Below are 15,380 nucleotides of genomic sequence, written 5' to 3' on the forward strand. Positions count from 1 at the left end.
CTCCTGGGACATCTCCACGAAGGTCTCCTGGAGGTATTATGAAAGCCTTTGCATCAGGTTCCTGGGGAGAGCGGCCTTATTGCGTCCTCCATGGTAGGAAATTTTTCTGCGCCAGGCTAGCAGCAAGTACTCCGGGATCATTGCCTCGCAAAGCATGGCGGCATACGGCCCTGGTGCTTGCTGGCATTCACGCAGCATGTGGTCTTTCTCTGTCTCCGAAATCCTCATCAGAGTGATATCACTCATAGTGACCTGCTTTGAATTAGGGGAATGTTAGTATTGGGACTGATTGCCTGTTCCTTTACATAACTGTAACCGGCCGTTTACAGCCACGCGGTGGAGGTGTGACAGGGGCAGCATGCAGGGATCTTTCCCGGGGACAGCCACGAGGGGGGTGGGACAGGGGCAGAGTTCATGCTGGCCAGATTGCCGGCAGCAGGAACTGGCCAACGCTAGGAGCATTGCTTGGAACGTGAAAGGAGGGCACTGCTATAAATTAAGCTTTAAGCAGCCAAAAGTCTACGGCTTACCATGTCCGCCTGCTAGCTGAATTCCGTTGTCCGGCCCCGCTTGTGTGATCTGTACAGCAAGACCCCAGGCACTCAATGGGAAGGCCGAAAATTCGACCTTGTCCTGAGTGAGCATGTGATAGGTGCTGTGCATGGTCTTGTTCACAGAGAAAGACTATATTCATTGTTCGCAAAACTGTATCTTTCTGAGGAATTCACTCCCTTTTTCCCATCCCACAGCTGCGAGTGTCTCCCGAGCTACCCCGGCATCCCCCTCCCAGAGGCTGGCGCAGATCTGGCGACGAAAGAGAAGGACACGGGACGAGATGTTCTCAGAACTTATGGGCTGCTCCCGAGCCGAGGCGGCATAGCAGACCCAATGGAGGGAGAACATGTCGCAATACCAGCGATCACATAGCAAACAGGAGGACAGGTGGCGGCAGGAAGACCAGCAGGCGACTCAAACGCTGCTTGGACTAATGAGGGAGCAAACGGACACGCTCCGGCGCCTTATAGATCTTCTGCAGGACTGGAAGCAGGAGGACACAGCCCCGCTGCATTCTATCTCTAACCGCCCTCCCCCGCCACAAAGTCCCATCCCCCCCTCACCCAAAGTCCCAAGAAGGAGGGGCGGCAGGGGCCGTGAAAACTGTCACTCCACCCCTGCAGACTGCTCAAGTAGCAGAAGGCTCTCATTCCCAAAGATTTGATAAGTCCTTTCCTTCACTCCAAAAGCACCTCACCCAAGCCCCCGTCCCAGTGTCATCCCCTAACTGTGTAGTTGTTAATAAAAAATACGTTTCTGTTAATTACTGTTTCCGTCATGTTCTTTTAAAGGAGAGTGTGTTTGAAAGGGGGGAAGGGGGTTGGTAATTGGAGAGGACAGTCACCTTTACCAGGGTACAGACACGGGGGCAGGTTCAGCAGAAGGTCACACACACATTGCAGTCACTAGGCACCCTGGTCAGTCTGGGAGGTGGTTTTCATGTTCTGTGTGGGGGGGCTATGTGAGTTTGTGGCAGGGGGGGGCGGTTACAGATCTTATGCAGCGGTCCTTATCCTGGATGACAGAGCCACGCAGCAGGGGATCTGTAACCGCCCTCCTCCCGCCATAAAGTCACATAGCCCCCACACACAGAGTCCCAAAAAGGAGGGGTGGCAGGCTCTGTTGAAACAACCAGTCCACCACTGCGGACCGCTCTAGGAGCAGAAGCCTGTCATTCCTCGAGTTTAGAAGCGTCCTTTCCATCACTACACCCACTCCCCACCACAGTCTGCGTCCCAGTTTCAACACTTTACCACGAAATCCTTAATAAAGAAAACGGTGTTAATGAACAAAGTTTCATTTATTTTATTGTTAAAGGTGTGTTGGAAGGAGGGGAAGGGGATTGGTAACTGGAGAGGATAGTCAACATTAACTGGGTAAAGAAACGGGGGCAGGTTCAGCTTCTGCTTAAACAAACTTAATAGCCACAGGTTACCCTGCTCACACTGGAACCTAGCTTTCAAAGCCTCCCGGATGCACAGCACATCCCGCTGGGCTCTTCTAATCGCCCGGCTGTCTGGCTGGGCGTAATCAGCAGCCAGGCGATTTGCCTCAACCTCCCACCCCACCATAAACGTCTCCCCCTTGCTCTCACAGAGATTGTGGAGCACATAGCAAGCTGCAATAACAATGGGGATATTGGTTTTGCTGAGATCAGAGTAAGTCAGTAAGCTTCTCCATCTCCCCTTGAGACGTCCAAAAGCCCACTCCACCACCATTCTGCACTTGCTCAGACAGTAGTTGAAGAGTTCTTTTTCAGTGTCCAGGGCGCCTGTATAGGGCTTCATGAGCCAGGGCATTAGCGGGTAGGCTGGGTCCCCGAGGATCACTATAGGCATCTCCACATCCCCAACAGTTATTTTCTGGTCCAGGAAGTAAATACCTTCCTGCAGCCGTGTAAACAGACCAGAGTTCCTGAAAACACGAGCGTCATGAACCTTGCCCGGCCATCCGATGTTGATGTTTGTAAAACGTCCCCTATGGTCCACCAGTGCTTGCAGCACCATTGAAAAGTAACCCTTTCGGTTAATGTACTGGCTGGCCTGGTGGTCTGGTCCCAGGATAGCAATTTGACTTCCATCTATAGCCCCACCACAGTTTGGGAATCCAATCGCAGCGAAGCCATCTATGATGACCTGCACGTTTCCTAGGGTCACTACCTTTGACAGCAGTACATCAACGATTGCGTTGGCTAATTGCATCACAGCAACCCCCATGGTAGATTTGCTGACGCCAAAGTGGTTCGCGACTGACCGGTAGCTGTCTGGCGTTGCAAGCTTCCAGAGGGCTATGGCCACTTGCTTCTGGACAGTCAGGGCTGCTCGCATCCGGGTGTCCTTGCACTTCAGGGCAGGGGACAGCAACTCACAAAGTTCCAGGAAAGTTCCCTTCCGCATCTGAAAGTTTTGCAGCCACTGTGAATCATCCCAGACCTGCGGCACTATGCGGTCCCACCAGTCCGTGCTTGTTTCCTGGGCCCAGAATCGCTGTTCCACAGCATCAACATGACCCATTGCCACCCTGATGTTCACGGCGCAGGGTCCCGTGCTTTGTGAGAGGTCTGTGCCACTCTCAGACTTCATGTCCTCACCACGCTGCTGCAGCCTCCTCGCCCGATTTCTCAGCATCTGCCTCTGGAAAAGGTGGATGATAAGGTGCGAGGTGTTGACAACGGCCATAACTGCAGCGATGATCGCAGCGGGTTCCATGCTCGCAGTGCTGTGGCGTCCGCGCTGTCAATCACCAGAAAAATGCGTGAACTGATTGCCCGCCGGCGCTTTCATGGAGGGAGGGCGGGAGTGAGAGTTGAATGACGACAGTTACCCAAAACCACCCTCGACACATTTTTGACCCCAGCAGGCATTGGGGGCTCGATCCAGAATTCCAATGGGCAGCGGGGACTGCGGGAACTGTGGGATAGCTGCCCACAGTGCACCGCTTCCAACGTCGACGCTTGCCCCGTTAGTGTGGACTCCCAAAGTCAAATTACTGGCCTTAGTGTGGATACACACGTTCGACTTTGTAATATCGGTTCCACAAATTCGCTTTAAGTAAAATCGAACTACTCTCGTAGTGTAGACATACCCTAAGGCTAACACACCTTCCCGTGGCATGCACACACTCAAACATAAACAAACAAACATTTAAAAACTGCTACATGTTTGTGGAAATTTCAAAAGATATGGTCACTGTGCTTTTCAACAGGAGGACCAGCCAGCTGTGCTCTGACTGCAGACCATAGCTAGATAAGGGAAGGGAATATGACATGATAAAGACAAACCACAACTCTACAGAATGAGGAAGCCATGCAGGAGCTTGATTTGCAGAGAGCAGTTCCATTAGTGTAGACAGAGTGGCCTAAATTCATCACTGGGGTAACTCCCTTGAAGTCACTCAGGATAGCTATGCCAGGAATGAATATGGCTTTATGTGTGTATGTAAGAACAGAAAGTGTGTAAGTGCACGAGTAACGGGAGAGCAAAACTTCAGCGCTGACGAGCTGGCACAGAACCTCACACTAACACCCAACAGAAGCAGGCGACTGCTGTCAAGAAGCAGCCAACAGTGCTACAGCGCCCTCCAGGGTACCACTGAGGAGCTAAAGAAGAAAGCAGTAGCAGGATGGATGTGAGGAAGTGGTGGTGGTGGTGGTGGGAGGCTTGGAAAGGGGAAAAGGAGGAGGAAAGAGTGTGCAAGAAGACAGGAGAAGAGAGAATAAAAGTACTTCCAGGGAAAGAGTCTGCAAAGTCCTGCTGGACATATAAGGAATAATCCTCCACTGCAGTCCACAGCTATCTCAGTGATAAAGGTCAACAGCACAGTGGGGGTTTGGGGCTCCCCAGCATGTGCCACTGGAATCAATGGGAACAACAGCAGGGGCTGTTAAAGAGACCAAGCAAGACTTCTCCAGGTTAGAGAAAAACCCCACCATGCAATAAAAACAAGTTCCAGCAAGGAATATTTTTTAATATGAATTCCCATTAAATTGTTTTGTCTCCATGGGGTTGGAGGGTGGTTGTTTTTGTTTTTTTTTTTAAATTTGGCCTTTAAATATGTCATTACTTAGAAGTGGCTTGTCTGGGTAAAAGAAAAGATTGGCAAGTTGGTGCACCAGTATAACCTGTCTTGTCTCTTCAGCAGGGCGGCTCCAGGCACCAGCTTCTCAAGCAGGTGCTTGGGGTGGCCGGTCCAGAGAGGGGCGGCAGGTCCAGGTATTCGGCGGCAATTCGGCGGACGGTCCCTCACTCAGCCTGGGAGTGAAGGACCTCCCGCCGAATTGCCGCCGCAGATCGCGATCGCGGCTTTTTGTTTGTTTGTTTGTTTGTTTTGTTTTTGTTTTGGCTGGTTGGGGCAGCCAAAACCCTGGAGCCGGCCCTGCTCTTCAGATGAGCACAGCCATGCTTACTTGATCTGGCCTGGAATGGACAGGTGGGAGGCATGACTCACGTAGCAGCCTCATTAATGAGCAATACTGCTCTCCTTCCCGATCCTCCCCAGAATGACTCAGGAATCCAGTGGAGATGGTGAAGTGCCCTGGAAATGCCATCTGGTGCTGGCTCGGAGACGATAGCAGAGATAACAGCTGGGTACATAAGTCATTTTCAAAAAAGGATTTAGTGGTAAAACTCAAGTGTTCAGATTAGGCTGTATATCAGACAGCTGTTGGTTTCTAAGCAGCGCTGGGCAGTGGAAATGTCACATGGTTCCCTGGGATCAATACTTGTATTTATTAAAATGCCTCTCATCACATTAAAAGAACAGGAATACTTGTGGCACCTTAGAGACTAACACATTTATTAGAGCATAAGCTTTCGTGGGCTACAGCCCACTTCATCGGATGCATCCGAAGAAGTGGGCAGTAGCCCACGAAAGCTTATGCTCTAATAAATGTGTTAGTCTCTAAGGTGCCACATCCGATGAAGTGGGCTGTAGCCCACGAAAGCTTATGCTCTAATAAATGTGTTAGTCTCTAAGGTGCCACAAGTACTCCTGTTCTTTTTGCGGATACAGACTAATACGGCTGCTACTCTGAAACCTCTCATCACATTGTTAGGTCAGCGGCTGTGTTTCTAATTAGAAGATCACTTCTACAAATAAACAACGAGACATGGCAACATGTGCTATTGGTCTAGCCTTTCAGCATAGCTTATCCATTCACCCTTGACCATAAGCAGAAAGCAAGTGAGCATCCTGGATACAAATCTGCTGAGCCAGATCCCCAGCAACCGTAAAGCAGGGTAGCTCCACTGACTTCAATGGAGTTGCATCAATTTAAACCAGAGGAATATCAGGCCCAAAGTGTTTTCAACAGCAGATGAGTAAAAGAACTCACAGCAGGTTATACTGATACTATGTCCAATTAAAACTTATTTAGACTGAATTGATTCAGAGGGCATCCGGCAAAGATTGTGTGGGAGGGATATGTAAACTGACACATTCATTTTGCAGTATCCCACAATACATTACACTGTTATTTGCAGTTGGCCAAATTCTCACCTCGAATGAATGCACAACTCCAGGTGAAGTCAATAGGAGGTGGGCACAGGAATCCAACAGGTAGAATTTGGCCCACTGTACAATAGACTTTTCTTGCTGGCTCCTTCTTCCTAAAGAAACTAAGAGCAGGAAAATATAGACTGAATATCAGGAAACGCTTCCTGACAGAGAAATCTATTGGACTGTGATACAGTCTCTAACCTGGTAAGCGCAAAAAAAAATTCACTTGAGATAAGAGACAAAGCACTTAGGCAGCTCTTAGGGGCAGGACCATCTTTTTGTTTTGTTTGGGTACAGCAACTATGACAATGGGGTCCTGGTTCATGCTGAAGCTCCTAGGTGCTACCACACAATAATAAATACTGTACACAGCAGGAGGACAGGAAAAGTCACCTAATAGTTCTTCTCCACCTCTAATTTCTGTCATTTTTTCTCTCTTGTTCAGGAGGAAACACTAAAAAGAACTTTGTGAACTGACAGAACAAAATCGATGCAATCCTGTCAGCTCAAAGAGGTAACTTTCTTCACAAGTAATTAAGACATAATGTTGATGCATCAGAACATTGTCACAGGATAATGGTTTCCTGCTGCTTGATTAATGCTATGGTAAAGCAGGGATGTTTATTTGCCCAGCAGAAGACAGGAATCCTGCAACAGTGATCAATTAAAATGACACTGTTTCTCTTGTATCAAATGATGACTGCAGAAAGAGACATTTTTGTCTCATACTGTTGATGTTGATACTATGGGGTGAGAGCTGGCTCCTTTTACTATGATTGATTTAGAATTGGCTGGGGAAACACACTGTGCGTGTGGATTTGTGTGCAGGCACATATGCACTACAACCAGTCAAGAAAGTAGCTTATCCAAACACAAGGCCAAGCTTCACCTTTGGATATGCACAAACTGCTTCAATCGATTATAATGGGAGCAGCTCTGAATGCAGAACTTGGCCCATGGTACTACAAGGAGCATGATAATTTGGCTCAGTAGAAACTCTCTTCCCCTCCCACTTAGAGAAGCAGGGGTCAGATGGCCAGCAACACAGATTGCCTGGCAGAGAAATTATCTTTTAGTTTGTACATTTCCAGGGCTGACACCGTCTTGATCCTTGTCATGTTTAGCACCGAGCATATTGTTGTTTTTTTAACAAATAAATAAGTGATTATCCTCCATAGCACCTCAGAGTTAAACCAGTTTCAGTCCAAGAGCACCAACTCTCCAAGGCTGTGATGAATAATGTATTACTTGTTTTATGCTATGGAGTGTTATCAAGTGGAGAGACTCCTCCTATCACAATCAAATAAGTTATATAACGTGGTTACTATTTTGGGAATTTCAACAAAATAAATATAAAGTTAATGATGAGATTGACCAAAAACAAATGGGGTTTTTAAAGATAACAAATATGGGTTCATTTTGATAATATTTGTATGAAAAGTTCATGTATGTTAATATTGATTAAATAATTTTTTCAAAAAAGGAAAATGTCTATATTTTTGCGATCTTCTTTATAAGGAGGACAATGCTGTTGCTTTTATGTAAGGTTTACCCTGAGTTCCTTAATTATTCTTGGCATTGTGCCAAAAGCTAATCATTTTTCTTATGAAACTGACGAGCAATTGCTTTTTTTATCCTCTAAGGAGACGTTAGGAATAATAGACGAAATGTCAGGAATAAGTAAGAAAAATAGTGCTGTGTATATATCCCTCTCCTAAAAGAAGAATACATCCCTTGCCTTTAACCTTATTTTTCTTAAGAATATAATCTGGGCTCAAACGAAGAGCCCAGTAGGGAAAGACTATTTTTTACCCACTAAATCAGCCTGCAGCATTTCATGACTTTCCTTCCAAAGATTACAATGATAATGTGATTGACACAAAGTGTAACCTTTATAGTGTAAGCAGAAGACCATGAACAGCAGTGGTCAATTAACAAGCAGATATTTGGAGAAAAACAGAAACTCATGAAAAGCAAATTTAAAATTTGACTTATTTTAGTTAGTAGTTCTGAATGACGAAAAATGCTCTCATTATAGCTAGATATCTTGGATTCAAGACTCCAGAGGTCACAATTACTTCCAGACATCGGAGATTTTAGCAGCCAAAGATACACTACACAATATTCCAATCACACACACTCAAGGATTTTCTCTTGGGCAGAGAATATTTTAAATATTAGTGATGCCATGATACTTTTCACAAGCATAGCTTGCTTCACTGCCCTGGCTCAAATCTTATTTCCTCTAATTATGTTGTACCAAACTACATGCTGTCCTTTAAGACTAACAGATTTATAAAAACAAATATATCTGTTAGTCTTTAAGGTGTCACTGGACTCCTTGTTGTTTTTGTGGATACAGACTAACATGGCTACCCCTCTGATCATTCTCTCCTTTGTTTCAACTGGATAAGTTCTTGTTCACCTTCCCTTCTAAAGCCACTCCTTGATCACTTTCCCTTCTAAAGTGGCTGTTTGTTTCTAGTGGGGAACGACTGACTGCTGCATTCCATTTCAGAGGTAGATGCATTTCAACAGAAGATGGCAAATTGATCCCTGCATCTAAAAGCAAGGCACTTTGGGATGTAATACATTATAGCAGGGGCGGGCAAACTTTTTGGCCTGAGGGCCACATTGGGTTTCAGAAACTGTATAGAGGGTTGGTTAGGGGAGGCTGTGCCTCCCCAAACAGCCAGGCTTGGCCCGCCCCTGCCCCATATCACCCCCCCCCCTGCTTCTCGCCCCCGGAACCCTTGCCCCTGACTGCCCCCTGTTGCCCCATCCAGCCCCCCCTCTCCTTCCTGACTGCCCCCCAGGACTCCTGCACCCATTCACACACACACCCGTTCCCTGCCCTCTGACCGCCTCGACCCCTATCCACACCCCTGCCCCCTGACCACCACCCTGAACTCCCCTGCCCTCTATCCAACCCCACCTGTTCCCTGCCCCCTTACCACATTGCCTGGAGCACCAGTGGCTGGCGGCGCTACAGCTGCGCCGCCTAGAGCACCAGAACAGGCAGACGCACTGCCCGGCTGGAGTCAGCCACGCCGCCGCGCAGCACAGAGCACCGGGTGAGGCCCCGGCTCTGCAGCTGTGCTGCCTGACCACCCAGAGCATTGTGCCAGTGGCGCAGTGTGCTGAGGCTGCAAGGGAGGGGGAACAGCAGTGGAGGGGCCGGGGGATAGCCTCCCGGGGCAGGAACTCAGGGGCCGGGCAGGAGATAGGCGGCTGTAGTTTACCCACCTCTGCACTAGACCATGATACATGAATGACAAAAAAGTACTACAAAAATATCTGAATCTAACACAAGCCCCCTCCATTTGCAGAGTCTGGACAGCCAGGTACAGCTGGTTTGCCTTCTGCTGCTGCTACTTAGATCAAAGCAGTGATTTCTAAATATGAGTTATTGATTATTTTTTAAACAAACACAAAACATAGATTGCAAATATGCTCTGGTTTTCTGCATTTTTAGTGAGCTTATGAGATCCTAGAAGAGCGAGCCTCATTCTCCTCTTGGCTTTTATCCATGTAACTTCATTGACTTCAATATGCCCTGAAATTTGATGGAGGCAGGCTACATTCGTGTTTAATTCATTCCTGTGCTTATCACTGAGTGAAATCAAGCTCCAAGAATTAATATTTAGGACACAAAAGCCTGTTGACAGCATACAGTTGGTGGTGCTACTAAAAACGAGATGTTTACTAATCAGCGGAGATACATTTAGAGCAGTGTGAGCTATATTTCCCATCTTAAGGTGCACATTAGAGCATCCCGCGGCAAACCAAAACACCAGGGCATGGCAATTGCCCATTTTCAACAACACCCACAAAGATGCCTGTATTATATTTATTGTTAATGACGCTCTGAATGCCATTTGCCAGGTAAAATAATTTGTGAGTGTTACTCTTTGTGCAACTGCTAAGGAAGTGCAAGATTCTAATTGACGATGCTGCCTAATTGTAGTACATTAATTTGACTGGATTGCCTAGTGCTACGGAGACAATGCAATTCCCTTATGCCCTCATTAGACTAATGTGAACGCAATATTTCTAGAAGCCACAATTTTCATTTTCACTGATACCAAGATAACTGAAAGCACCTCACAGAGTATTATTAACAAATATTATGGAGAGTCTTACTGCTTTGGTTAACTGTTCATCAAGTAACTCCAAACCATTATCTCCTCCTCCAGTGCCCTAAAGAAAAAAGAAGAGAAAAGTAACCACAAGAGGAAAAGCTTTAAAAACTAGGAATTAAATTAACATTTGGAGCTATTTGGAGTTATACTGATGATTCCTCATCATCAGTATAATTCCTTGCACTCCTACTACTTTCCGGTTGTCTCAAAGACATCTGCTGGTGATATACTGCAGCCTTTACCACAGCTAAAGTAAGTCAGCTATGTCACTCAGAAGCCAGGCTGTGTTCTTGTACTGGAAACCCAAAGGGAATTAGTTTATGCAGGACATAGCTTCCTTTCAATAAATTATAACCTTCCCATCCCATGAATGCTCAGATCCTGCATCTTAACATTTATTTTAGTTGACAAAACACTGGCTGAGCCAGCATGGTCTGGATCATGAGGCATATTCATAATATAACCTACCCAGTTTAGAAACCTACGCTCTTTAAAGGGAAAGTTCTGCCTGACAGAAAAGCTATAAGAAAACTCTGAGGGAATGAGAAGTTTAAATATTTTGGACACTGAAAAACAAAATAGAAAAAGAAGAGCCCGAATATGGCACCAGAATATTCAGATCTTAAAAGATAAATATACAAGGGAATACGGACAACGACTCTCATAATAGATTTGCACAAGATTAATTTAAAATAAATTTGTGATGACCAATGCAACAAACTTTTGGCGTTATCCAGGATGCAAATACCAGATTTGATCAAAGGTTCAGTGAAGTCAATGGGAGTCTATTGATTTCAGTGGGCTTTGCATAAGCCCATAGCATCCCTCTCTTGCTAGCAGACACAGGCACTTGAAAGTCAACAGTCTCGAGCCTCTTGATTTGCATATTGGCTTAAGGTTAGCACCCTTTTGAGCATCTCCAACAGGAGATTCTTAAAACTAGATTAGTCCATTCTCCCTTTTCACAAATATGGGAACAGGGTTTTAAAAGCACAAATCTGAAATTATTTGTGTGTAAATCAGAATGAAATACTCAGCCATCAGTTTCTGAAATTTCCCATCTGTTATTTTGAGAAGGGCTGGGTGGTAAGGGAATTTGGAACTGTTGTTGTGCTACCTTACCCAAATCATGCCATCATCCCTCTACCAACTAGAGGTATATATTTACATGCATATCATAGGGCAACCTTTCTTGGAGTGCCTCCCTGATGCAGGCCATGACATGACAGGGACAGTTTCCCCTCTCAGAGCCACCAGTAATTCCATGCAGGCTTATCCTCTCATTCAACAATGTGGTTATTAGCAGAACATAGTTCAAAACAGTCCATAATAAGAGTCCCAAACATGTAGTTCATTTCCCATTCAAGTGCAAATGGTCATTAAGATCCCCTGATGTCTCTTCCCACGATGCTCAACGTATCATATCATATACTGGTGCCTTCGACCAAGCCTAGACTCTGTTGGTCCTTGTACCAGGACAGCCACCCAGGCCTTCCAAATGGAGTGAACACCTGCTCTTCCCAATGGGAACCCCCCAGCCTCTCTGCTGGAAAATCATCCTTGGCCAGAGGTGCATCCGTCACTTCCTCTGGCCCTCTCATGGCTCTTCTGGATCCAGTTCTCTGGGCATAGGGATGTCAGTGGGTAAGCTCCTCCACTACTCCCCTGCCTTCAACCCTCTCCAGGCCTTGGCTCCAGCTCTTCAGCTTAGAAACATCAGGTAACTTCTTTTTTCCACTGCTCCTCCTCCCTTCAGCCCTCTGATCCTGGCTTGGGGATGCCAGCCAGCAAATCCCTCTTGCTAATGCCCTGCCTTCAACCCTCTTCCAGGAACCAAACATACAGTCTCCTAGCCAATTCCTCCCTCTGCCAGGGAGAGTCCACAGAGAGCTTTCTGCAGCTTTCTCCAGAGAGCTCCTCCAGTCTCCTGATCTTTCCTGATTCTCACCAGGACTCCCCCTGATCCTTTATAGCCCCCAGGTACTGCTCTAATTGGCTAATTAGGAGCACTGGCATATTGAGACCCAGTGTAAGCCACTCTGCTGCACAGAGAAACATAACACAGAAGAATGCATGGATGAGGTATTCTGGAAGTACAAGAGGATTGAGTGTATTACATTGATCTATGGGATTCTTGTAAGGCCTGAGTCTGCAGCTCATCAAATGCTATAATATGCCAGATGGCGAAGAAGATGAGGGCAGCGGTGAGCAGCAGCAGCACCAGCATGTAGCAGAAGCCGGCGAAGGTGAAGGCCATGGCGGTGAGAGCGGGCCGCGCGGCCAGTGGGGAAGCAGGAGAGCGAGGGAGGCCGGGCCGGCTCTGGCTCAGGGCTGCTGGATCTACTTTATTTACAGGGGCCTGCCACCCTATGACAATGCACATACATATCATATAGCTCACTCTAACGCTATATAATCATTAGTAGTATTCATATAGAGTTTACTTTTTGTACACATTAATGTTCTGTGTCAACAAGAAACTTAAAGACAAAAAGATTAAAAATGACTTCACTTTCCTGGAAACATGTTCACATTTTGGAGTTATTTTCTATTAATTTTTTAATTATTTGCCGTTTTTTAATTATTTGCCTTTCTTTACTCTCCTTCCCACTCACAGGTTTACTTGTAACCAGTTGAGCTTACCCATTATCTCTTAGTTTTCTTACTGAGAGTACTTTAATTATTTTTTGCTTCTCCCCTGAATTCATTGTTAGCAAGAGGATAATCACATGGCCACATCAAGATACCAATTCTTATTCATTCATATAAGTTCTACTAATATGGTGATGATTTGTCTTCTGAAAACAGGTATCATTAGCTGAATTCCATTTGAAAAGAACTGCAACCCCAACTATTTCCCCCCCACACCTTTTTTAACACACGCTTGTTTTTTATTTTGAAATTATGAAAAATTGATACCAACTGGTTTTGAAAAGCAATGGAGCAATACATGCTAACAAAGCATCCACAAAATTGAAAAAAATACCAACAACCCCAAAACAGCAGTACAATACATACTTCTCTTCACATTTGAAAGAGAGAGAAACAAGAGAAGAGATATGGAAGGTCTGCATAATCAGACCCTATGTGGAATTTCTGTCAACTCCAGCTGGAGTTCAACATGTGGTGGGCTTGCAGAATCAAGCCCCAAAAATGTATGTGGAACCAGTAGGTGACTTTTGCACATGAAATCTGAGGCAATTAACTTACTTCACAGAACACAAAGAGGCCTTCAGGGTACTCTAAGTGTGATTTAACTTAAATCAAATTAGTGGCTGTAGAACTGAAAGATGAAATTTCATTTTAACTTAAAGACAACAACTCCTTCCTAACCTCAATCTTCCCCGATCTCACACACAAATTCTTCCCAAGCAAAAATGTAAACTATTTTTTGGGGGGGGGGGGTGGAGGAAGAGGAGGAGGTGTGCGCAGATTTCCATTGTGCCACAAAATCAGTCATTTATTATGCAATAAAAATAAAGTTTTTGCAAAAGTCGTACAATATGTGATCGAAGCTGCAAAAGCTATTAAGTCAAATTTAGAAAGTCTAAGCTTGTGATTTCTAAGTGGAGTTGTGTAATATTGCCCAAAATAGTTCTGGTATTCTAACAGTGAGAACACAGAATTTATTTATTGTATGCATATGTATAAAAGATTCTCCTTGGGGAAACTACTATTCCCTTTCATGGGAACATAATTTGGTATATTATGTACATTAAATATCTCACTTAAAAAATTGGGAAGACATTGTAACCTGTAGGTTACTTTTGATTCATTTTTACTTAGTCCCAGCACATATAGTTTTTATAGATTCATAGATTCTAGGACTGGAAGGGACCTCGAGAGGTCATCGAGTCCAGTCCCCTGCCCACATGGCAGGACCAAATACTGTCTAGACCATCCCTGATAGACATTTATCTAACCTATTCTTAAATATCTCCAGAGATGGAGATTCCACAACCTCCCTAGGGAATTTATTCCAGTGTTTAACCACCTTGACAGTTAGGAACTTTTCCCTAATGTCCAACCTAGACCTCCCTTGCTGCAGTTTAAGCCCATTGCTTCTTGTTCTATCCTTAGAGGCTAAGGTGAACAAGTTTTCTCCCTCCTCCTTATGACACCCTTTTAGATACCTGAAAACTGCTATCATGTCCCCTCTCAGTCTTCTCTTTTCCAAACTAAACAAACCCAATTCCTTCAGCCTTCCTTCATAGGTCATATTCTCAAGACCTTTAATCATTCTTGTTGCTCTTCTCTAGACCCTTTCCAATTTCTCCACATCTTCCTTGAAATGCGGTGCCCAGAACTGGACACAATACTCCAGCTGAGGCCTAACCAGAGCAGAGTAGAGCAGAAGAATGACTTCTTCTGTCTTGCTCACAACACACCTGTTAACATATCCCAGAATCATGTTTGCTTTTTTTGCAACAGCATCACACTGTTGACTCATATTTAGCTTATGACCACTATAACCCCTAGATCCCTTTCTGCCGTACTCCTTCCTAGACAGTCTCCTCCCATTCTGTATGCGTGAAACTGATTTTTTCTTCCTAAGTGGAGCACTTTGCACTTGTCTTTGTTAAACTTCATCCTGTTTAACTCAGACCATTTCTCCAATTTGTCCAGATCATTTTGAATTATGACCCTGTCCTCCAAAGCAGTTGCAATCCCTCCCAGTTTGGTATCATCCACAAACTTAATAAGTGTACTTTCTATGCCAATATCTAAGTCGTTAATGAAGATATTGAACAGAGCCGGTCCCAAAACAGACCCCTGCGGAACCCCACATGTTATGCCTTTCCAGCAGGATTGGGAACCATTAATAACAACTCTCTGAGTACGGTTATCCAGCCAGTTATGCACCCACCTTATAGTAGCCCCGTCTAAATTGTATTTGCCTAGTTTATTGATAAGAATATCATGTGAGACCGTATCAAATGCCTTACTAAAGTCTAGGTATACCACATCCACAGCTTCTCCCTTATCCACAAGACTCGTTATCCTATCGAAGAAAGCTATCAGATTGGTTTGACATGATTTGTTCTTTACAAATCCATGCTGGCTGTTCCCTATCACCTTACCACCTTCCAAGTGTTTGGCAGATGATTTCCTTAATTACTTGCTCCATTATTTTCCCTGGCACAGAAGTTAAACTAACTGGTCTGTAGTTTCCTGGGTTGTTTTTAT

The 15,380-nt window shown here is 45.2% G+C and overlaps 1 protein-coding gene across 7 annotated transcripts in view; it reads right to left on the reverse strand.

The window, feature by feature from the left end:
- Window positions 1–15,380, reverse strand: part of ADAMTSL1 (ADAMTS like 1) — a 690,570-nt gene that overhangs the window by 279,923 nt on the left and 395,267 nt on the right. For 6 of the 7 annotated variants that reach the window (XR_010588651.1, XM_065549471.1, XM_065549470.1 and 3 more), the window contains exon 3: window positions 10,195–10,251. The exons of the other annotated variant lie outside the window; for it this stretch is intronic. Coding sequence is in view for 5 of the 6 variants with exons in the window: in XM_065549471.1 (XP_065405543.1) it covers window positions 10,195–10,251 (57 nt within the window). In the remaining variant the exon portion in view is untranslated. The remainder of the gene's footprint in view (window positions 1–10,194; window positions 10,252–15,380) is intronic. 7 annotated transcript variants of the gene reach the window in all.

This window comes from Chrysemys picta, chromosome 6 (genome assembly GCF_011386835.1).
Source record: "Chrysemys picta bellii isolate R12L10 chromosome 6, ASM1138683v2, whole genome shotgun sequence".
Lineage (NCBI taxonomy): Eukaryota > Metazoa > Chordata > Testudines > Emydidae > Chrysemys > Chrysemys picta.